At 38.5% G+C, this 23,187-nt stretch overlaps 1 protein-coding gene across 3 annotated transcripts in view; it reads left to right on the top strand.

Annotated features, from left to right (window-relative positions):
- Positions 1–22,452, top strand: part of SERPINB7 (serpin family B member 7) — a 46,974-nt gene extending 24,522 nt beyond the window's left edge. For 2 of the 3 annotated variants that reach the window (XM_066246729.1, XM_066246730.1), the window contains exons 2-8: positions 282–467; positions 2,922–2,972; positions 5,702–5,818; positions 13,544–13,661; positions 15,877–16,019; positions 18,894–19,040; positions 21,305–22,452. In XM_066246729.1, coding sequence (XP_066102826.1) covers positions 297–467; positions 2,922–2,972; positions 5,702–5,818; positions 13,544–13,661; positions 15,877–16,019; positions 18,894–19,040; positions 21,305–21,703 — 1,146 coding nt within the window. In that variant the 5' untranslated portion in view covers positions 282–296 and the 3' untranslated portion in view covers positions 21,704–22,452. The remainder of the gene's footprint in view (positions 1–281; positions 468–2,921; positions 2,973–5,701; positions 5,819–13,543; positions 13,662–15,876; positions 16,020–18,893; positions 19,041–21,304) is intronic. The other variant, XM_066246731.1, reaches the window with a different exon arrangement.
- The last annotated feature ends 735 nt before the right edge of the window (positions 22,453–23,187 follow it).

Below are 23,187 nucleotides of genomic sequence, written 5' to 3'. Positions count from 1 at the left end.
AGGCGGAAATGTAGAAACATTGCACTAGAGAATATCAAAGTAAAACCAAGGAGCATAGTATAACCTTGTTGCCAGAAGGGATAGTTTTTGAGTGTTGGCAGCAAGAATACTGGACAAAAGAAATTTTGTTGTTGTTGTTGTTGTTATTGTTGTTCTAAGTTACTTGCTGGTCACATCCAAGGCTGAAGAAATGAAGTGTTTAAAAAGTAGAAGACAATACAACCCATCATATTCACAGAAAAAAGACTCAGAACTCACTTCATTTCCTCATTCCTCTCCAGGTGACGCTCCATTTCATGATGGCCTCCCTCGCTGCGGTAAATGCAGAATTTTGCTTCAACCTGTTCCGAGAGATGGATAACAGCCAAGGCAGTGGAAATGTGTTCTTTTCCTCCCTGAGCATCCTCACGGCGTTGGCCATGGTCCGCTTGGGCGCGCGGGGGGACTGTGCTGCCCAGATGGACAAGGTCAGTCTCGGGGCTGGCTTCTGCAGTGGATCCTCAGGGGCAGCTTGTTTTCCCCTGAGAATATTTGAATGCAACAGTCCCAGGTGGGGAGGAGGTACACAGCTCACAGGTCTTTTTGTCAGCTGGGAGACAGCACGGGTATTTCCAGAGCTGTGGCATTGGTCGTTTTCCGCAGGACAGGTTCTTGAAGTGTGTCTCCCAAACCAACAGCATCAGCATCGCCTGGAGAACTTGTTAAAACTCAAGTGCTTGGGCTTCCACCCAGACTACTGAATCAGAAACTGTGGGGATGGATGGAGCCCAGCAATCTGTGTTCTAATAAATTCTCTAAGTGTGCACGAAAGTTCCAGACCCCTGCTGGAGTAGATAGGGATCAAAAAGCAGGGCTCCAAGGACACACCGATAAAGCCCTAGTTTAAACACCGGTGACCTGGGCACAAATGACGTAATAGGGCATTCCAGATAATAGCCGCTTACCTGGATGGTCATCACATTGTCACCACCACCTTTAGAAAGTGCTTATTAACTCACTCTGTATGCTGTCCTGAGCCAGGCAGCACTGGGAAGTGAAATGGTAATAGATTCCCTCTCTCCTCTCAAGAATTTGTCATTGAAATTCAGGAGCAGAAAAGACACCAGGCCCAGGCTCATGTGGAGGGAAGTGTCACCCCTTTTGCCAGCCAATTAGCCCCATTATGGCATCCATTTATATGTCTCTTTTAAGCACTACCATGGACCAACTGTGTTTTTTCTTTCTGACACTCGAATGGTCACAGTTGGGTCAGCACAAACCTCCCTAAACTTTTCTTTTTAAATAAATTCTTCTAGATGACTATAAAATATCTTGGCCTACTGATAGCATGATGTTCCAGACATGTGTTGAATTTTCTTGGTTCAAGGAAGGGTCAGCTACTCTCTGCAAAGCCTGGCTCCTTTACCAGATAATATTAAAGCCCAGAATCGGCATAAGTGAGGTTCAGTGGAGTTAGTGTGATTGGGCAGTTATTTGTCATTTGAGTGAAAGAACCAGAAGAGCATATTTATTGAATATTTACAAGGTAGTGTGTTCAAGTTCATTTTTCTTTAATTTAATTTTACTATTACTGTACTTTCTTGTTTTAATAAAATTAAAAAAAAATTTCTTTCCCTTTTTTTGAAATTCCTGTTCCTCTCTTCTCTCTCACATAACATTTCCATTGAAATAGAGTATGTTGTAAGTTTTTATCCTAAATCATGGCTTCATAGTATAGTATTATTTAAAACTATACAAATTTATATTTCCTACAACACAATTAGGTTTTGCCAAAAACATTACAAAAATCATCATTATAATATATAATTTGTTCTACCACTTCTGTGGGAAGATATAATAATTTTGTAATTTGGCATGAAGACACAGGTAGAAGCCTACTGAGGTATAGATGACTCATAGTATCCTCTTTTAATCCTTAATCTTAATATCCTGAAATTTCTTACATTGTATAGACCCATAATTTTCCTCTTTTTGTAATCATTTGAATATGTTATCAATTATATAAAAAATTAAAAAAAATTTTCTATAGGGACACTAGGGTATATGAAACTATAAGACTTCTAGAATTTTAAATTATGACAAATATGCTATTTGAAATTTTATTTAATATCTACCTCATTTAAATATTTACTAGTATTATTATTCATCTTCAGCTATAGTGGTATTTTTATTGTATCTGTAATTTCTTAGAATTTTTAAAAATATAAAAACAGATATGTATCATCTTAATATTGTACCAGTCTGGTTTACTAAAAGCCAAGTAGAAATATCAGAAAAGACAACCAAATTAATATCAAAATGAAATAAAGTTAGAAATAAAGAATAATGTCAAATATTCTTATTTATTAAAGTTGTTTTCAAAAGTTAAGAAGAATGATTTCTGGTGGTTCATTGTCTGGGTTCCAGAGTTACCTCAGAAAAGGCATTAGGAAAAACGGAAAACTGCTTAATTTCAAATAATTGCAAGATCAAAAATTATATCTTCTAAGTCCCAATTCAGCTTCATACTTAGGAATTCCTAGATAGTTGAAAACGACTTCAACATTTTATGCTTTGGTGCCACGTGGTTAGCCTTAACCTTCAGTTAGCAAAGTTTTTATTTATTTTTTGTTTGACTTTACATCCTTGTCCAGGTTCCATCAGTGAGTAATTAGTCAATGACTCCTGCAGAATGAGTAAGCTAAAATTAATAAACACATTTCATTCGTAGCCATTGATTTCACTCCCCCAATTTACACTTTCTCCAGCAAACCATGTTTTAACCAGGTCAGTAGGGCAGCTGCGCATTCCCGCCTTCTGTGCGCGCATGTGTGCGCACGCTCATAGACACTAACCATGAAGTCTCTATGCCTAATTTTCTTTCTACAGGTCCTTTCTTGTTCAGCCCAACTGATAACTGCTTTCGTTGTCCCTGTTTGCAGATACTCCACTTCAATGCTGTCTCTGGACGTGGAAACTCTTCTAATTCTCAGGTAAAGGCAATGTTTTCTTTTTAGAAAAACAGATTGCAAGACTAAATTTAGAAAAATTCCTGTCTCACTGGTATTACTTCTGGTTTCTGTCCTATTATAGCCAAGGAACGTGTTTCATTCAGATTTCCATATTGTGAATATTTCAAGCACAATTCTTTTTTTTTTTTATAAATAAATTTTTATTTTAATGGGGTGACATCAGTAAATCAGGGTACATATATTCAAAGAAAACATTTCCAGGTTATCTTGTCATTTAGTTCTGTTGCATAACTATCATCCAAAGAGATATCGTCCTCCGTCACCCTTTATCCAGTTTTCTTTGTACCCCTCCCCCTCCCTCTCTCCCTCCTCCCATCCCCCCCACCCCCCGTAACCACCCCATGCCTGTCCATGTCTCTTAGTCTTGTTTTTATGTCCCACCAATGTATGGAATCCTGCAGTTCTTGTTTTTTTCTGATTCACTTATTTCACTCCGCATAATGTTATCAAGATTCCACCATTCTGCTGTAAGTGATCCGATGTCATCATTTCTTCTATCTGAATAGTATACCATAGTGTATATGTGCCCCATCTTCTTTATCCAGTCTTCTATTTTTTTTTACAGTGATTAAAAGCCTTTAAGCAAACTCTTGGCCAATACAGCAAGAATCCATAAAAGAGTAGTGTCCTTAACATGTTCACCAAATCCAAGTTGGCCCCATCACCATGCCAAATTCCTGAAAAATGCAACCCAACCACAGTTCAGTCTGTTAGGAGCTGTCACAGGGAGCAGGAGTCCAGGAAAAGTTCACATCCAGGAAAAGTCCTCATGGCACTGGAATTGTTGTCACCATTCTATACTTTGCAGCTCATGTCCAAGTCCCAATGACCGCTGCTTCTAGCTGGTAATGACTCAGGTAGACGGGAAAAGCCATTTGCAGCATGCGTGGATATGGAGCTTCTGTTCTCCTCTGCCTGGAGAGATGAGACCAGGTTGCTTTTCCCTGGAGCTCTGCGACTGTGGCATGGTAAAGAGAACCTTGGGATACACTAAGCTGGGTGGCAAAGGTAGATTCATAATAGAAGTTGGTAAAAGGGGGAAGAGAGCTCTAAATTAGGAGTAGGTCCCAGCCTGAAATATTAGTGGGTCATTGAGGTAGGAGGAATAAAGGAAACACTATATATTAAGCAAAGCAGCAGAAAATAGGACTATCAACACCCACAACAGAGATCTTCGAGGGAAGAATAAAAAACCTGACTATTCAGGCAAAACATAGTTAAGTGGCCCTTGTGCAAATGAGATCAGTTTACCTGCTTCTTGGAAGAAATACCCTAGGCTCGTCCACATTGTCTTAGATGGGGCCGATGGCCCTGGGCACCTTCAGCCTTCAGTGGCTAACCCCAGCATTCTGGGCAAGGTTAGGTCATAGGTGGCTGGAGCAGCGCTGGAAGAGACTGAACCCTTAGAGGAGTGAGGGGGAAGCCTACCTTCGAGTGTCCCTGTTTCCTCACAGCAGAGGCGTGTAATCCTGGCAGGCTTTAGCTCAATGACCTTCCTTTCCACTATTGAAGCAGGACCCAGATGTCATTTTATGAGACCCCTTTGGGGCGTTGGAGCCTTTAAGGGTATATCCTAAAAGCTGGTAGTTCCCCTGATTTCTATTGGGCTTTTTCTGCCTCTAGGTATCTTAAAAGCCATGCTCAGAAGATCTCGCTGAGGGGTTTGAGGATCCCCATCCACCTATATAAATCTTTTCCATATATCTGGAGCTATTTGGAAAAAGACAAAACAGTGTTATTAACTGGATCTAATAAAGAAGGTAGTAGTTTGCAGGCAAAAAAGATTTGGTGTCTCCTGTTCATCAGCATTCAAAAGAAATGTAAATTTTTTTTTTTAAGTAAGAAGCATGATATGGTAGACCCATAGGAGTTCCAGGATATGACTCTCCCCTTTAAATTTTTTTTTAATTGACCTTAAAATGTTTGCTGAGTACACTTTAATAATACCTTAACTTTAAAGATTGTAAGCATGACAAAATACAGTAAATGCTTTTGCTCCATATGCAGGAGCATTTTCAGTTTAGCCAGTTTAGGAAATCCAATAATAGAACAATGCATACAGACAATGAGCTATAGCATGCTTAGCAGCCTCTCCTGTTCTGACAGAGGTTACTATAGATCCAGAATATGTATCCACTGTAATGTGGACATATGACTGTTTGCCAAATGAAGGTATATGAGTAACATCCATCTGCCAAAGTTGTCCTGATAGGGGTCCTTGAGGGTTAACTCCAAATGAAGGGGCAGTATAGGACCCCTTGGACACACGATTCTTGATAATTTCTTTGTTAACTATTGATTTACCAATATTTTACTTGTGTGTTGGCCAGATTTCAGCATGGTCGTGTGGAACAAAATATTTTAATTTTGTCTTTGATATTCACAGCCAAGTTACATTGGTAAAATTAATTATTTAGTACACATATTAGGCAAATACATCATCTTCTGTTGATGATTTTATCCTAGGGTTAATCATTTATTTTAGTAAATCCTTTAGTTAATTTTGATCACAGACACTATTGTGAGAAAGGGTAAGAAATGGTCAGTTTAGGTGGAATTGTTTGCTGCTTTCACAGTGTTATTATTTTTCGTTTATTTTATGGTGTAATATAGATGTGCTTCCTACATACTAAGAATATGTATATCTTTGCAGTCCAAGAATAAAGTTTTGTAAATCTTTTTAATAACAGCAAGGACTCCAATCTCAACTGAAAAGATTTCTCTCCAATATAAACACAGTCCACAAGGATTACCAACTCAGCATTGCCAATGGTCTTTTTGTAGAGAAAATGTTTGATGTTCACGAGGTAAGTCCAGCCTCCTGTTTTAGAAAGTTATTTCCATTCTGGACCTGAGTCTTCTTTAATCCAGCATTTGAATAAAGCAGTGGTAGTCAACCTGGTTCCTACTGCCCACTAGTGGGCGTTCCAGCTTTCATGGTGGGCGGTAGTGGAGCAACCAAGGTGTAAATAAAAGATAGATTTAACTATAGTAAGTTGTTTTATATAGATTTTTTTTCTGCCAAACTTAGCGAAAATCCAACATAAAGTACTTGGTAAGTAATTATTATTATATGCTTTAACTTGCTGTAACTCTGCTTTATAAATTTTATAAAGTAAAGTTACTTCCCTACTTTATAAATTACCATTGCTGTGAAACAAGTGGGTGGTTAGAAAATTTTACTACTAACAGAGATACAAAAGTGGGTAGTAGGTATAAAAAGGTTGACTACCCTGGAATAAAGGCTTGCATCTTTCCACTGTGACATACAAAGGTGATCTTTTTTTCTTGTCACTACTAATTATGTTCCCAGGTGTATTAAAAATATATCATCACCTATTTTCAAAGTACAACTTTACTTCACCCGAGTGGTCCACATATTTAGGGTCACTATGTGAACAGGTTCCAAAACCAAAGAGAACTTGCCCCCTCGCTGTGTTGTGGCACTGTCATTGGGGTGAGGGGAGCAGACAGCCCACTTAGGGTTGTCCATGAGTATACTACAGTGGTGGGATTCAGCTGGTTTGCACTGGTCTGCAGAACCAGTACCTAATTTTTTGTTGAGTTTGGCAAACCAGTTGTTAAAATGGCACTTGTAATCAGGGTTCTCTCTAAGGTGGGCACCTGGGCAGCCAGCCACCTGATGTGGAAATCACAAATTTACATTCCTTACTCTTTTTTAATGATCATCTGTGCAACAGCGTATTCTAATCGCCCATTCTGTCCATAGGTGAAAAAAATTTGACAACACTATACTTGTAATATTTATTTATTAATTTCATAAAACTTATTATACCTTTGATGAAGTGCTACATTTTAATTTCCTTGCGTTTGTTACTTCAGTAGGAAGTGAAGATGCCAATCAAGAATCAATATGAATTTATCTTAAATAACAGTTTTATTGCTTTTGTCAGGTATTATTTAATATTTTTTATTAATGTTTTAAAACTCATAACATAATCTAGTTTTGTATACCTCTTTTATTGTTCTTAATTTAGTATTAAATGCATGAAATAATAAATTATCTTTTGGTATATCATTTTTTAATACTTAAAATGGTCATTAGGACAGAGAACCGGTTGTTAAATTGTTTGAATCCCAGCCCTGCTCTGCTGGGGTAGTTTTGCATCTCCAGTGTTGAGCTTCCCTCCTGTCAGTGCTCCTTGTTTCACTGTAACTGACTTACCTTTTCAGTAAGATTTGTTAAAAGGGTTCCTAGAAAGCGATACAGCCAGATGAGGCTGACCGTGGTGGGAAACAGCCCAGACTCCATGCCGAGGTGGGGAGGAAGTTCTCTTGGGATCAGCAGACTAAATTTTAGTATTACTAGGTGGCATTTGTATTACCAATTCATTCTTCATAGTATCTTGTTTATCCAAAGACCAGTCGGACCAGAATGCCCTCTGTATGTTGCTGTGCTCAACTCATACTTTAGAACAGTGGTCCCCAACCTTTTTTGGGCCATGTACTGGTTTAATGTCAGAAAATATTTTCATGGACCGGCCTTTAGGGTGGGATGGATAAATGTATCATGTGACCTAGACAAGCATCAAAAGTGAGTCTTAGATGGATGTAACATCAACAGTGAGTCTTAGACGGAGAATCTGGTCATTTTTAAAAAATAAAACATCGTTCAGATTTAAATATAAATAAAACGGAAATAATGTAAGTTATTTATTCTTTCTCTGCAGACCGGTACCAAATGGCCCACGGACCGGTACCGGTCCATGACCCAGGGGTTGGGGATCACTGCTTTAGAACCATCACAGCTGGTTCATGCCATTCAAGCAGACATGGTGCCCATGATTCTTTGGGCATGTCTGTTCTCTTCATCCTCCAGTTCGGAGACAACTCCAAAGCTGCACCTCTGACATCGCTGGACTAACCCCGTTTGCACCTCCCCAACTTTCTGTGTACCAACCAACTGCTGTTGTCTTCTCTGCCTGTCACTCACTCACATTCTTTCAGCAGCCTGCCAATTGTGAAGCATTAGGCCACTGTGGTTTTTAACCTCCCCAAATAAGTTCCTGGCCAAGTGTTACAGGGGTCATCTGGTGTGCTCAACCCCACTGTTTGTGTCTCTATTCTCACGCATACTGCTGTGTCCCTGAGGGACTGCCAACTCTCGTAAATGGGAAGCTCAGGTGTCTATTATGCTACTGTTTATAGCAGACTCCCCGTTCCCTTTTCTGGCCTCAGTGGTTGTACAGAGCAATACACCTAGAAGCACAGTACAGGTGAGCACTGGTTGAGGACTTGGGAAACGAAGACGCTGAAAGTTTGCTCATTGTTTGGCAACATGAAGATGATGATACAGTGATGTTTATAGAGCAGTTGATTCTTACAAATCAAAAGCTATGTACTTTATCTTCATTAAGTGCACAGGAAGCTGAAGGTTGGCATGTACAATTCACCCAGGCGTTTTTACTGTAACATGTGTTCTTCCCACTACATCTTCATGACCATCAGATATTTTCAAAAGTGTGGGAGAGTAACAGAGTAAGCATCATGATACTATAGTGGAACTTTGATTAATGAAAGTTCTTTATTCTTGAATTTAAAAAATTCTTTTTCTTGGTCACAGGATGGAGAAATCTCAGTCTCCTCCACTTATAGGAACACACACAATCAAAAAACCTTTCGTTCAACAACTCAACCAGGTGGCTGTATCAATGCAGAACACATAAAACAGCGGTGTTCCCCAGGCCACACTGACACAGAAAACAGTCCTTGATGGAAAGAAGAGAGAACTAGAGTCTACAGGAAGATGAGACCTATTGGAGGAGCAGTCTTTCCCAATCTGAAACCCTGCAGATTACATGTAATCAAGGGGCCTCCCAGATGACTGAATTAGCTAGTCACATTTTAAAGGCATTCAGGTAGAATCAAGAACGCCAGGTTAAGAGTCAGGTTTGCCTGAGTCTCTATCTGTCACTTTATTGCTCTGTGTCCTTCAATAATCGGTTGTGTGTCCAAACCTCAGTTTCCTTGATGATAAAGTGAGAGAAGTGTACTAACTAGTCTCTGTGGCTATCAAGTCTTATAGTTTAATTTGTAATTTTGAATCTTCACTATGCATTGAAAATAGAAATTATGCATATTGTTGTGGCAGCTAAAATTAAAGTGCCACTAATGTACCATCTTTTTTTAATATTCAACAACCGTTTCCTGAGCACTAAGTGCAAAGCACCATACAAGATACGGTGGGGAACACAGAGGTGACTATGGGATTCACTGCGAGTTAACATTTAAAAACCAATAAATGTAATTCACTGTGTTGAGAGATTAAAGGAGAAAGAAATTAATGTCAAATCAATAGATGCAGAAAATGAAATCCTCACAAACTAGAAAGGGAATTTTCTACATAAAATATTCTTGGTAAAGTACAAAATATTTTTGCCCTAATACCAGAAAAAGATGAGGATGTTTTCTGTAACATTTCCATAACATTTTGTTGAAGTCATAACCAATATAAATTTTGAACTGGAGGCCACAGACAGGAAGAAAAAGAAGTAAAATGTATTTAGATTGGGAAAGAGGAAATAAGATCATCATTGTTCACAAATAACAATCGTGTATGTAGAAAATATAAAAGATTTTAGAGATCAGTTATTGGATTTAATAGTGAATTATCAAGGTTAGCATATAAACTCATTTGTGTTTTTATGTTTTATTCATAATTAAAAAATAAAATAAAAAGCAATGACATCTACAATGGCATCATAAAACATCAAGTACCTGGGAATAAAACTAATGAAAGATGTTCACAAAACAAAAATATTGCAAAGAGAAATAATTTAAAAACAAAGTATATATTTTGTTTATGAATAGTACACTTGGTATTATAAGGATGTCTATTTATAGATTCAAAGCAATTGGTTTTGGAGAAATTGATGAGGTGATTTTAAAATTTATATGGAAATGTGAAGAAGTAAAAGTTAATTGTGAAAAAAAACACAGAGAACTTACATTGCTGGAAATTAAGGATATTTGCTGCTGTTTCTGCAAAGATCGACAGTAGATCCATGGAAGACATTAGGGAATATCCTAAAACAGACAAACAGAGGAACTTGATTTATGATAAATCTGACTCTGCAGAGCAACAAGCATAAGCTGACATTTTTAATAAATGGCATTGGTTCAACTGGCTATCCATAGAGAGAAATGTATCCTGACACCTATCTGTTTACCAGAAAATCAGTTCCAGGTGGATCGTAGACATAAATGTGAATGGTGAAACAACAAAGTGCTTACAAGATAACTATAGATTATTCTTAAGACCTTGAGTAAGCAAAGAATTTTAAATATTTGTTTTAGGATACATAACGCACTAGTCAGATAGATAAAATAGATAGGATAGATGGTGTTAGAATTATTAATTTATTTTCATTAAAGGACATTATCAAGAGAATAAAAAGGTTAGCCACAGTGGTAGAACATATTTGCATATATATATGCATCAAAACACTGATATCCAAATCCCAAAACTCCTTCAAAACAACAAGAAAACCACAAACAGCCCCGTAGACAATCTTGAACTGACATTTTTACAAAAGAACATATTTAAATGGCCAATAAACATATGGACAGACAGTCATCTCAATGGTTTTATTCTTTGTCACTACATTTCATGTATCCTTTCAGGGACCTAAACAGCACTGTTTGAAGGAGATGGGCAAGACATACTAGCTGGACTAAACAAAAATAATATTTATCACACATACACATTTTCTTTCTCTCTCTCTCTCTCTCTCTCTCTCTCTCTCTCTGACCCAGAGCTCTTCTGCAATTTTCTGGAAGTGCCGACACTCTACACTCATTAACTTCTCTGGCCAGGGACTGGTTCTTAAAATTACTCTTTATAGTCAGTGTCAGAGCAGATGGACAGATAGATTAATCAGAAAATGAAAAAAGCCTTGTGCATGGAAATTACAAAGCCTTTGTTAGAGAGGTAGTATCAATCCTAGACGGACAATGGATAAGTAACCAATCCTCATTATTAGGTTGAAAATCCTATATTTATCCGGCTATACCAGTGATAGGCAATCTTTTTTTTTTTTTAATTCAGAATATATATTGTATATTTTTTAAATGACAAATTTTCAACAAGTTCTAAGCATTACATTTATTTTTTTAATTATAATTTTATTTTTTTAATGGGGCGACATCAATAAATCAGGTTACATATATTCAAAGATCAACAAGTCCAGGTTATCTTGTCTTTCAATTATGTTGCATACCCATCACCCAAAGTCAGATTGTCCTCTGTCACCTTCTATCTAGTTTTCTTTGTGCCCCTCCCCCTCCCCCTTTCCCTCTCCCTTTCCCCACTCCCCCCGTAACCACCACACTCTTATCAATGTCTCTTAGTTTCACTTTTATGTCCCACCTACGAATGGAATAATGCAGTTCCTGGTTTTTTCTGATTTACTTATTTCACTTCGTATAATGTTATCAAGATCCCACCATTTTGCTGTAAATGATCTGATGTCATCATTTCTTATGGCTGAGTAGTATTCCATAGTGTATATGTGCCATATCTTCTTTATCCAGTCATCTATTGACGGGCTTTTTGGTTATTTCCATGTCCTGGCCACTGTGAACAATGCTGCAATGAACATGGGGCTGCATGTGTCTTGACGTATCAATGTTTCTGAGTTTTTGGGGTATATACCCAGTAGAGGGATTGCTGGGTCATAAGGTAGTTCTATTTTCAGGTTTTTGAGGAACCAACATACTTTCTTCCATAATGGTTGTACTACTTTACATTCCCACCAACAGTGGATGAGGGTTCCTTTTTCTCCACAGCCTCTCCAACATTTGCTATTACCTGTCTTGTTAATAATAGCTAATCTAACAAGTGTGAGGTGGTATCTCATTGCAGTTTTGATTTGCATTTCTCTAATACCTAAAGAAGATGAGCATCTTTTCATATATCTGTTGGCCATTTGTATTTCTTCCTGGGAGAAGTGTCTGTTCATATCCTCTTCCCATTTTTTTATTGGATTGTTTGTTTGTTTGTTGTTGAGTTTTATGAGTTCTTTGTATATTTTGGCTATTAGGCCCTTATCTGAGCTGTTGTTTGAAAATATCATTTCTCATTTAGTTGGCTTTCTGTTTATTTTGTTATCAGTTTCTCTTGCTGAGCAAAAACTTCTTAGTCTGATGTAGTCCCATTCATTAATTTTTGCCTTCACTTCTCTTGCCATTGGAGTCAAATTCATAAAATGCTCTTTAAAACCCAGGTCCATGAGTTTAGTACCTATGTCTTCTTCTATGTACTTTATTGTTTCAGGTCTTATGTTTAGATCTTTGATCCATTTTGAGTTAATTTTAGTACAGGGGGACAAACTGTAGTCCAGTTTCATTCTTTTGCATGTGGCTTTCCAGTTTTCTCAGCACCATTTATTGAAGAGGCTTTCTTTTCTCCATTGTATGTTCTTGGCCCCTTTATCAAAAATTATTTGACTATATATATGTGGTTTTATTTCTGGTCTTTCTATTCTGTTCCATTGGTCTGAGTGTCTATTTTTCTGCCAATACCATGCTGTTTTGATTGTGGTGGCCCTATAATAGAGTTTGAAGTCAGGTATTGTAATGCCCCCAGCTTCATTCTTTTTCTTTAGGATTGCTTTGGCTATTCGGGGTTTTTTATAGTTACATATAAATTTGATGATTTTTTGCTCTATTTCTTTAAAAAATGTCATTGGAATTTTGATGGGAATTGCATTAAATTTGTATATTGCTTTGGGTAATATAGCCATCTTGATTATATTTATTCTTCCTAACCAAGAACAAGGAATATTCTTGATGGGCAATCTTCTGAGCTGGTGTGTCAAAATTCGCCAAAAAACCAAGCATAACTCAGGTGGTGTGTCACTTCGAGAAAAATGGCCTAACCAGAAGTCCCAGAACTAGATGCTCTGTGCCAGAGTTCTGTTGTTTTGGCCTACAGACCTCCAGCATTGAGTGTCTACAGCAAATGTTTTATCCTCATCTACTGCACCTGGCCATGCAGGAGCTGAGGATGAAACGTCCTTCTTGGCATGCGGCCCCATATTTCTCTGGTATGCGGCCGTGTATCATTGTAAATGCGTTCGAGTGTCAGTGCTGACACGCGTGTCATAGATTCACCATCACAGGGCTATACAGTGACAATACATGTGATTTGTAATGAATCTTAGTTTCTTTAATTATAAATGTCTATTCCTTCTATGTGTGCGAGCGCGTGCGTGTGTGTATATTTATATATATTTATTGTATTGCTGGCCTATTGATAAATTAGGTTGGTGTGATTTATTTTTTATTAAAAACAATAAATATTTCTTGATCATCTCTTATGTGCCAGGGGCTGGAAATACAATAAGTAAGGCATATATGGTCCTGACTTCAGCAAATTTACTGTCTTGTAAGGGGCTCAGGATATCTCAGAGACAAGTATAAGAATATTTCTTATATCCTTAGCTGGTGGTGATTTGTAAATATAAGAACTGTATATCACTTACAGAACAGTATATTATTTGTATTTATAGGAATATATTGGGTGTGCTGGAAAATTATACAATGCCAAAGTGGAACGAGTTGACTTTACAAATTCTCTAGAAGACACCAGATATAAAATTAATAATTGGGTTGAAAAACAGACAGATGGTGAGTGCAATGCTTGATTTTTCTACAGGGTTTTTCAGTTATATGTGTATGTTGAGAACTGTTAACATTAAAGTTAGGAGTCATTTGTACATAGTAGGAATGGCTCTTGCTAATCTGAAGTAATGAGTGTTGTTATTTAAAATTGCTCTAGTATTTGCCTGCAATGTAGGTGTTGAGCAATCTTCATAATATTGATGTTTTATACTTTTGAGAAATCTTGGCTATTACATTATCTCATTTGGTTGGGAAAGAATCTTGTGAGACAAATAGATTTTAGTATGGCCATTTCATAAATTAGTAATAAGCAAAGGTAATTTACTCAGTTATTCTCCATATCTCATACCTGGCTAGTGAACAAGACTAAGAGTGGTTTATAAGACATTATTTTTAATGACCACAACATACTTAATTCTAATGATCAATCCAGCATCTTACCATTCTTTCTTGGACTGAAGGATCTTATTAAAATTATAACATCCTACTGTCTAAAAAACATATTTCATATCATTATTTATTTTAAAGTATGCACACTTTAACTTAAAATTTATTTTTATTTATCAAAATAGTATATATGGCACAGGTAGTACCTTCAAGTGAAAGTACATCTCTCTATTGGTAAATCTCTTGCACGACTTAACACTGAAATACAGCTAATGTTCTGTACAAAACAAATAAGAAAATCTCTTTCTTATTGTTTTCTTAATCGACTGACTTCAGAGCTAGCTATTTCTTTTCCTAAGACTTGGCTTTGTTTGAACAATGTACATATATTTGCTGAGTCTGGCTCTGTGTTAGAAATATGGGACGTGGGATTTGTACATGTAAATGCAAACATTCAACAGCATGCAATTAGTCTTGGGAACAAGAATATGGTGTCTCAACTTTCCTTTTGTTCAATTTATCATTATGTCAGTAGAAGGTTACTTTGACCATTAACCATCACATGTTTCAAATATACTATTCATACATCAAAAAAACTATGCAATAACTTTTCTAATGCCTGTGTATTAGAAAACAGCTTCTGTTTACTGTTTAGTATTTAAGGATCTCAGATTACCAATACTTTTCTCCATTTGGAACATTTACTTATTTCTGTTCTTTCCTTTTCCATACAAATGTGTGTGTGGGTGTGTGTATTTATGTCTATATATATATATGATATATAGACATACACACACATATACCATTTTGATAAACATATCTATTCAATTCTCATTTGGGAAAACACTTCAGATGCTGATAATATTGTAACAAACCCACCTAGGTCTTATCAACCTCTACTCCTTCACACACTACCAGAGCCATCCTTTTGAAAGACAAATCTAATCTGTCATGACCACAACCTTTCTGGTCTTCCAATGAATCGCGATCAATACTTCTGCACTGCCTTCAGGATAATCTAAGATTGTTACTGGACATTGAAGGTTCTTCATTATTTGGTCTCCAAGTTCTCCAGCTTTACTCTTTTTATAACATCGGGATGAGTCAGCGTTCCCCAGGTACACGTTGCTCTTCCAGGCTTCCAGGTCTTTGAATAAGCAGTCCTGTTTTATGAAAGTTCACACCCTATGCTGGCCTTGCCCTCAGCTCAGCAGGCCGGCCCAGCTGGAGAGGGGTGCCTCTGGCCTGTGATCCCACAGCACCCTGAGCACGCGGCTATGGTGTGCTACCCCCGCATCTGGCGGTGCCTCCCTGTGCTGCAACAATGACCCAGGGAGGGCATGGACTGTGCCTTTCACTTTTGTGATTCAACTATCTGAAATAGTTCAAAGCATTTAGCAAAAATCTCATTAATGAGGAATGGGGGAAGGAATTAGCTCTTTCATCAGAATGGGTTACCTTATATGTGGAGTGCTGTAGTCCAGTGATGTGCCTATGAGCAGGTAGAGACTCTGGGAGTCGTCCTCCTAGATTGGAATCCACCTGCCAGCATTTCCTATGGGACTTTGTACAAATGACTTGACCTCTCTCTGCCCCATTTTTATTTAACAGGAACCAGAAACAATTATAGGCCTCTATCGCAGGGATTTTGTGAGGAGTAGACCTAATATTGCACATAAAGTGTTTAAAAAGTGTGGGACAGAGTAACTGTCCATAGTTGACTACTAATATAATAATTATTATAATGAAGTGATAGGAAAAATATGCTTATCTCATCTTTGAAGTAAAAAAAATGCTATGAAAAAATTAACTTTGTCCATTTCTTTCTCAACAGGCAAGGTCAGGAACATCATTCGTGATGATAGCCTTAGCTCGTCCGCCATCATGGTGCTGGTGAACGCCGTGTACTTCAAGGGCAGGTGGGAGTCGGCCTTCAGCAAGAGTGACACAGTAAATTGCCGTTTCAAATCACCCAAGGTATGGAAATCTAGTTAATTTCGGTCATTTTTTTTTCTGCCTATAGTATTTCTTTACAGCAATTGTGGTATTTATATAGACCAATGCTGGGCTTACCCATTCCTTACTCCTTGTTCTGCTGCATTAACCGTATTATACAATCAAGTGCTTCTAAAGGAAACTTTCTACTTTTCTGCTAATGTAGGTTATAGGAGACAACCAGAGGTATCCTGTAAGTTGATATGTATTAAACTATATTTGAAATTGAAAAGAGTAATAACATCTGAATTTATTTGATGATATTGCAGTAAGGGGGCCTGCCTGTAAGAAGAAAATAGGACAAAAATTTTTACTTTTCATGATTCTCGCTGCAGGGTACACAGTTAAGAGTCATCTAACACCGATGGTTTTTCCAGAGTCAAAGAAACTGTGTTTCATTTTAGGAAACATAAAGTTATGTGTAATAAAATGCATTTCCAAGTATCAGTTATATCTATTTCTTCATTTAATTCTCTTTGATTGAAGACAATCTTTATAAAGTATATATTCTTTAAAAGATCTTTTTTTTTTTTTACATTTTTTACAATTTGCACATAATAATCTTAGCCAGAAATATGGCACTGGGGTCCTGGCCTCGCCTCTAGATGCCGCCGTGACTTAGACATGTTAATGTGACCACTGCAGACGTCCCCACAAGGGAGATAAATCAGTACACCTCCATCTCCCTCTCAATCACTCAGTCTATGATGTTGATGTAGAGAAATTCAGATGTAACTTTTAAACTTAGTTGTATTTTTTAAGTGGCAAGTGCTATTGCCTTGTTCTTTCTGCATGTTCCCACATGAGAAGTTTAAGACATAGGAGTGCTGGATGCTGGTAGAAATGAAAGCTCACCGGGTGAGGGAGGAGGTGGAGATAGGGCCCCCCGGGCAGGCTGGGACCACAGTACAGAAGGAGAAGGGACTTGAGTGTGGAGGAGACAGGGACTAAGATGATCCTTAGGCTGGCTGTGGTGACTATCCCCTGCGTCCTTCTCACAGAGAGCGCAGTCAGACCTGCCTTGTGTCCCTGACAAGATGGTTCTAAAAACAGCCTTGCAGAGCAAGTTCACAATGCAGGTGTCTCTGTTGGGAGCAAGGAGAGGGGGCACAGAAATAATTTGAAATTTGTATGTAAAAACATAGTAACATAATCAATCCTAATAAAATGTAGCTCTGTCCTTAGAGACATTATCTGCATAATTGCAATGGGAAGGATATTAGGCCGTGCTGGAATTGTAGGGACGGGGCTAGCATTGTTAGCAGAGTTTGGAAGTGAGGTTTAGTTCCCCACTGTTTCCTTCAACACCTCCCCACGTAGATTGCGTTTGTTCATTCATTTTCTTCAACGAAAACACGGTGTGCCTGTCTCCTGCACTGTGGGTTTTTGTTTTGGCTTCTAGAGAGGTTTTTACTTACATAAGTGTTAATATATAATCACTGCTTAAGAGAATCTTCCTGCCTATCTTATGTCCCTTATAATGTCATTATAATGTATAGCTTCTAATAGGATAGGCCAGTTTTGGCGAACTAGCCTCTTGGCTAGGAAGTCTTGTTTCAGTCTTTCTCCAGCGTAAGTCCACTGTCTGGTTCTCGCCCTGGTATGGAACTACAATATGGCGGCTGTGACTTGCCAGTCCCCGTTTCCCAGGCTCAGTTTGGCTGATCTGTCTCACTAGGCAGGTGCCTTTTTCCCTTCACTGTTCCAAGTGTGTTCTTTTGCAGGTTCAAACTCCCAAGCAAGCCTGACCAGGTGGTGGCACAGTGGATAGAGCATCGGACTGGGATGCGGAAGACCCAGGTTCCAGACCCCGAGGTTGCTAGCTTGAGCGCGGGCTCATCTGGTTTGAGCAAAGCTCACCAGCTAGGACCCAAGGTCGCTGGCTTGAGCAAGGGGTTACTCGGTCTGCTGTAGCCCCACGGTCAAGGCACATATGAGAAAGCAATCAATGAACAACTAAGGTGTCTCAACGGAAAACTAATGATTGATGCTTCTCATCTCTCTCCGTTCCTGTCTGTCTGTCCCTGTCTATCCCTCTCTCTGACTCTCTCTCTCTGTCTCTGAAAAAACCAAAACAAAAAAACTCCCAAGCAAAATGGATATTCTTTCCAGAGGGAGGAGCACCTTTGGGTCCAGCAAAAATAATGCTCTATCCTCCCCCGTGTAGAACTTTTTGTACTAAAGGGGGATACAACAGGCATAATGACAAGTTTTCAGAATCACAACGTCTTTTAGGAAAAGGATGGTTTATTGCACCGCTATAATTTGTAGTGTTTCCAAATCTACAAATGGTATTCCTTGAGGTTAGAGCTACTGTGTTTTCCCCAAGTCAGTATGACCTATATTGTCAAATATTTTGCAGGAATTAAAAAATATTTTTTTGTAAGACCTCATTCTTAAATTGTGTGTACCGGTCTGTATTTTACCTCTGAGGAGAGAGAAAAATCTATAGCTTTCATTTTTAATTATAACCCGATTGAATAATTATTTATTACTTATTATACAGACATTTTCAGAAAAAACACAATGCTCAAGGAAATATTCCAAGTGCAGGATATAATAACTCTTATAATTCTTCTAATAATCTTGTGCAGTAGAGACTATTCTTACCCTCATTACATAGATGAGGAAATGGAGGCCCAGAGAGGTAAAGTAACTTGCCCATGGTCACACAGCTGTCTCAGGCAGTTAAAAGGTCTATGCTTTTGCCACTAGAATGCACACCAGTATAACCACTCTGGGTAACATGTGAGGAAAAATCAACTGAACAAAAACTGAAACATTCTTCCTTCTGTACCCGGTCAATAAGCGAAACAAGATGGGCTCATTCAAGTGTTTTTGTGACTTGATCTCCAGTGTCTTGGGAGAGAAGTCACCATGATGTATCAAGAACGGATGTTCAATCTGTCTGTCATTCAGAACCCGTCTCTGCAAGTTCTGGAACTCAGATACGATGGAGGCATGAGTATGTTCATCCTGCTGCCTGAGCGGGACCTCTCCCAAGTAAGTCCCCACCCCACTTGCACTCCAGGGGACAACTTTTAAGATACAAGTGAGACCTTGAGATACGAATTTAATTCATTCTATAACTGAGCTCATAAGTTAGTCAACTCGTATATCAAACTACCAATACTGGACCTATCACCAACGAGCCAACTAGCTGCAGCTTCCCCGAATCAAGACTCATATCTTGGAATTTCGCTCGGATCTCAAACAAAAATATGGACCGAGTCACAGCTCATATCTTAAAAAAAAAATGTATGTTGGTCTGTTTGTATCTCAAGGTACCACTGTACTTTTAACTGTGTGTTCACCTATCATCTTTAACATTGCAGGTTGTTGGGATATTAGAGACTTACCCACTTATTCCTTTTTTTGGCAAATATTGAAGGAATACTTACTATGTGTCAGGCATTGTTGTAGGTGCAGAGACTGCCTTACCTCAGTCTAGCATAATTTTATTTAAATAGTTGTAAAATTGGAAATTTCTCAGATCTCAGCGATGGAGGGAAAAGGGCATGAGCTTTGGTCTTCTTTGCCCTTGGCCATGAGAACTGTCTTTCATATATACATGGACATTTTGATAGACTAAGCATTTCCAGGCCCTAGTCCGCTGAGAATTAAACTGTATGATCTCACTCTGTGCTGCTGAGTGTTTAGGAAAAGCAGAGGTTAGGGACTTCCCTATGACTGATGTACCAAAAGCGACAGACCAGTACCGAGCAAGGGGTGGACGGTGATGGCCCTGCCAGCCAGGCGTCATCACTGTATCTCAGGTCCCAATGGTCTTGAAACCCTTTGTGTTAGTGACTTTGGCCACCTCAGTCTGCAGCCTGAAATCCCAGAAACCTAGATCTCATCATCCTTATGACTTTCAGTTATAAGGACTATATATTGAGCACCTACTATGTGCCAGGTCCGTCATTTATATGACCTTGTTTGACATGAACAGCCAGTGAAATGTCATAAAGTTGGCATTTTAAAATTGGAATTGTAACAGTATAAAATATTGGTACGCATATTAAATAATTCACTTGATAATCTTTATACCGGTGAGATTTTAGTACACATCAATTATTTTAACTTCAAATAATCTGCAATAATAGAAAAAGTAGTCTAGATAAAACAAGTGGTAGATAACTCAAAAGATAGATTTGTTTTGTACTTATTGCTTGAGTTGTCTTTTTCTGTAATAGATTGCCCTAGAGTGTGGATCAGACTAGTCTCAGTGCACATACCTCCATAGTCCTACATTACTAATGATGAGGAAGTTGGCTTTGCAGTGTGCTAAATAAGAAAAAATTCTGACTTAGCACAAAAAGTTATTACAGATGAACTTCAAACTGCATAATTTATACACAGAAAATTTAAATAAGTCTGAATTTGATTATATCAATTTGGATCCTTGAGAAGATTACAAGTAAGGTTCAACAGCTGTGAAAATCTGTTTAAGATACTAGTAAGCCTGAACTTGAGGACAACTGTCCACACATTAGATCTGCAAGCAATGCCCAGGAAAAGTCTTCCCATGTTAAATCTGGAATAATCTCTGCTCAGTTTTTGGGAGTTAGTGAGTTATTTGGGGGCAGCAATGATACTGGAGAGAGACGTGGGTTTCCTCCTGTGTGACTTAAGTGTCCTAGCTGAGTGCCTCAGGTACATCTCCCGATGTTCTCCTGAGATTCAGTCATGTGTTGAGTAGGAGAGTCAGCTGGGACCCAAGCCTCCCTGACAGCTGGGTGAATGTGCTGGGAGGCGTTGGTCACCCATGTCCTTGAGCATGGAGTACCATGTCCCTTGCCTCAGGTCACCTGGGGTTCCTTTCATTGGTTTCCTCCTGCAAGCTATGCAAACATCATTTTCTATGTCTTTCTTGATGAGGAGATGGCCAAGCAACGCTGATTTAAATGACTACTGACCTTCTTTCTTCCTCTGATGGTCTCTGATTCCCAAATTCCTTCACCCGCCCATTGTTCCACTTGGGCTATCTATGTGCATAGATGCGCAGAGAACAGAAAGTCCCCGGAATACAATTAAGTCACACCTCATCATGGCAGAATAATTTAAACATGTGTTTTATTAAAGAATGCTTGAACTGTTTGTTTTAATCATTTCTTATTCCAAACTCCCCAGGACCCATTCACATACTTAATGCATAGAAACAGTATCTGGGAGAAGATGATCATGGAAAACCGTATGTCTCTGTAGGTTGTTGTTTCATCTGTTTCTTAACCATGTGGCTCTAAATGGCCTTTTAAATCCTCCAGATTGAAAGCCAACTGACCTTTGAGACGCTAATGAAATGGACCAATCCAAGAAAAATGACCTACCAGTATGTCAAGGTGTTTCTTCCTCAGTTCAAGATAGAGAAGGATTATGAAATCAAGCACCATTTACAAGCCCTGGGACTGATGGAAATCTTTGATGAATCCAGAGCTGACTTCTCCGGCATCGCTTCGGGGGGTCGTCTCTATATGTCGAAACTGATACACAAGTCGTACATAGAGGTTAACGAGGACGGCACAGAGGCCGCGGCTGTCTCAGGAAATAACATTGTAGAAAAGCTACTCCCCCCATCTACGGTGTTCAGAGCTGATCACCCTTTCCTGTTTGTCATCAGGAAGAATGACGTCATCTTGTTTAGTGGCAAAGTCTCTTGCCCTTGACAATCTAGTGGGTTTCTGTTATGATAGGCCATCAGCATCAAGGAACTACCGAAGTGAATAGATATAGTTTAGTGGGATGCATACGGTGTTTCCTTTAGTTTACTTCCTTCTGATATTGGCTAGCAGATGGTTTTGGTGACTTGACCCCACTCAGACACCTGGTTGATTATCCCGATCTTGCTCTTAGCATTCCTACCACCATCTGCCCCACCCACTTACAATTTCATTGTCTCTCTGCCCACTCGTTTCTTCTGGCCTGCCCCATAAGCCACGTGCACACAGGTCTGGGCACGGCATTTGGGGACGTGGAACGTGCTGCACTGGAAATGACAATGTAGAAGCAGTCCTAGCGGTCTTTTCTCAACCTCTATAGCTGTCACAGATACTCTAGTTTTACTGTCAATAATCGAGGAAGTAAGCCCGGCTAGTAGAAATAAGTGGGAGGGATCATTTTTTCCTTTCTAACCTAGGAAGATGTTAGAGTTGACTTTTAACATTGATATGAAATCAGTCTCTAATCTAAAAACAAAAAATATGGATTTGGGGTTAGGGGCCAACTAAAATCCATACTTACAACTTCAAGTCAATGAATGTCTTTTGGCTTTTCCTTAATAGAGACTTACTATGTACATAGTTTTTTCAAACATTAAATACCTTTGAACTGTTGCCAGTTGTTATTTACAGTATATTATTTCGTATGCTGTGTTGTTTGCACTTGTTTTCTCTATTTATCAGAATAAAGAAATACAACATGATTGTGAGTGTGATTGTTCTCCTATGGCAAATTGTGAGACTACCAGTACATTGTTGTTTCTATGCCAAGCAAGCAGGCAGTGAAAAAGAAAGAATACTCTTCAAATATAAATCTGATTTTGTTAAATGTCATTAATTTATCACACATAAAAGTTCCTTTTATAGCTACTTACGTAGACTGATGAGCCAATTTTAAATGCATAAGGATAGGATTAGCATATATGAATATTTATAAGTCACAAGTAGCTTTACAAAACAGATTAAAAAACTGAGAATCACTAGACCATGCTGAACTTACTAGTAGCCTATAGTGTGGCTCTGTGGGGTTGGTTGCTGGACCTGGCTGGTATTTGACTTTCAACAAGTATTGTGGAATCCATGAATATGGTATGAGTGAGTGAACCTGTGACATGATATAGAGAAGCCTCTGACTGAAATAATTTGGTCACTAACTTGCCACACCTAAAACGACTATGTTGTTTTTCAGAGATCTTTACAGGGAGTGAATTTCACTGGTATGTTTTTTTTTGGAATAACTGGTTTTTCTGATGAACTTCATTCTTACCTCTTGCCATTTAAAAATAACATACTTCTAGACTCTGTCCTTAGGTAGTAAAGGTACAGGAATGTGTCACAGGAGCTTGCATCCTGATGGTGGCTGTGTGGGGCAGAAGTATGGGCATACTTCTCTGTTGATGGGGTTCTCTGGGCAAGCCATGGTGGAGCTCAAA

This window comes from Saccopteryx bilineata, chromosome 11, assembly GCF_036850765.1.
Source record: "Saccopteryx bilineata isolate mSacBil1 chromosome 11, mSacBil1_pri_phased_curated, whole genome shotgun sequence".
Taxonomy (NCBI): Eukaryota; Metazoa; Chordata; class Mammalia; order Chiroptera; family Emballonuridae; genus Saccopteryx; species Saccopteryx bilineata.
Note: the sequence above shows the minus strand (reverse complement) of the source record. Positions and strands in the feature narration are given on the sequence as shown.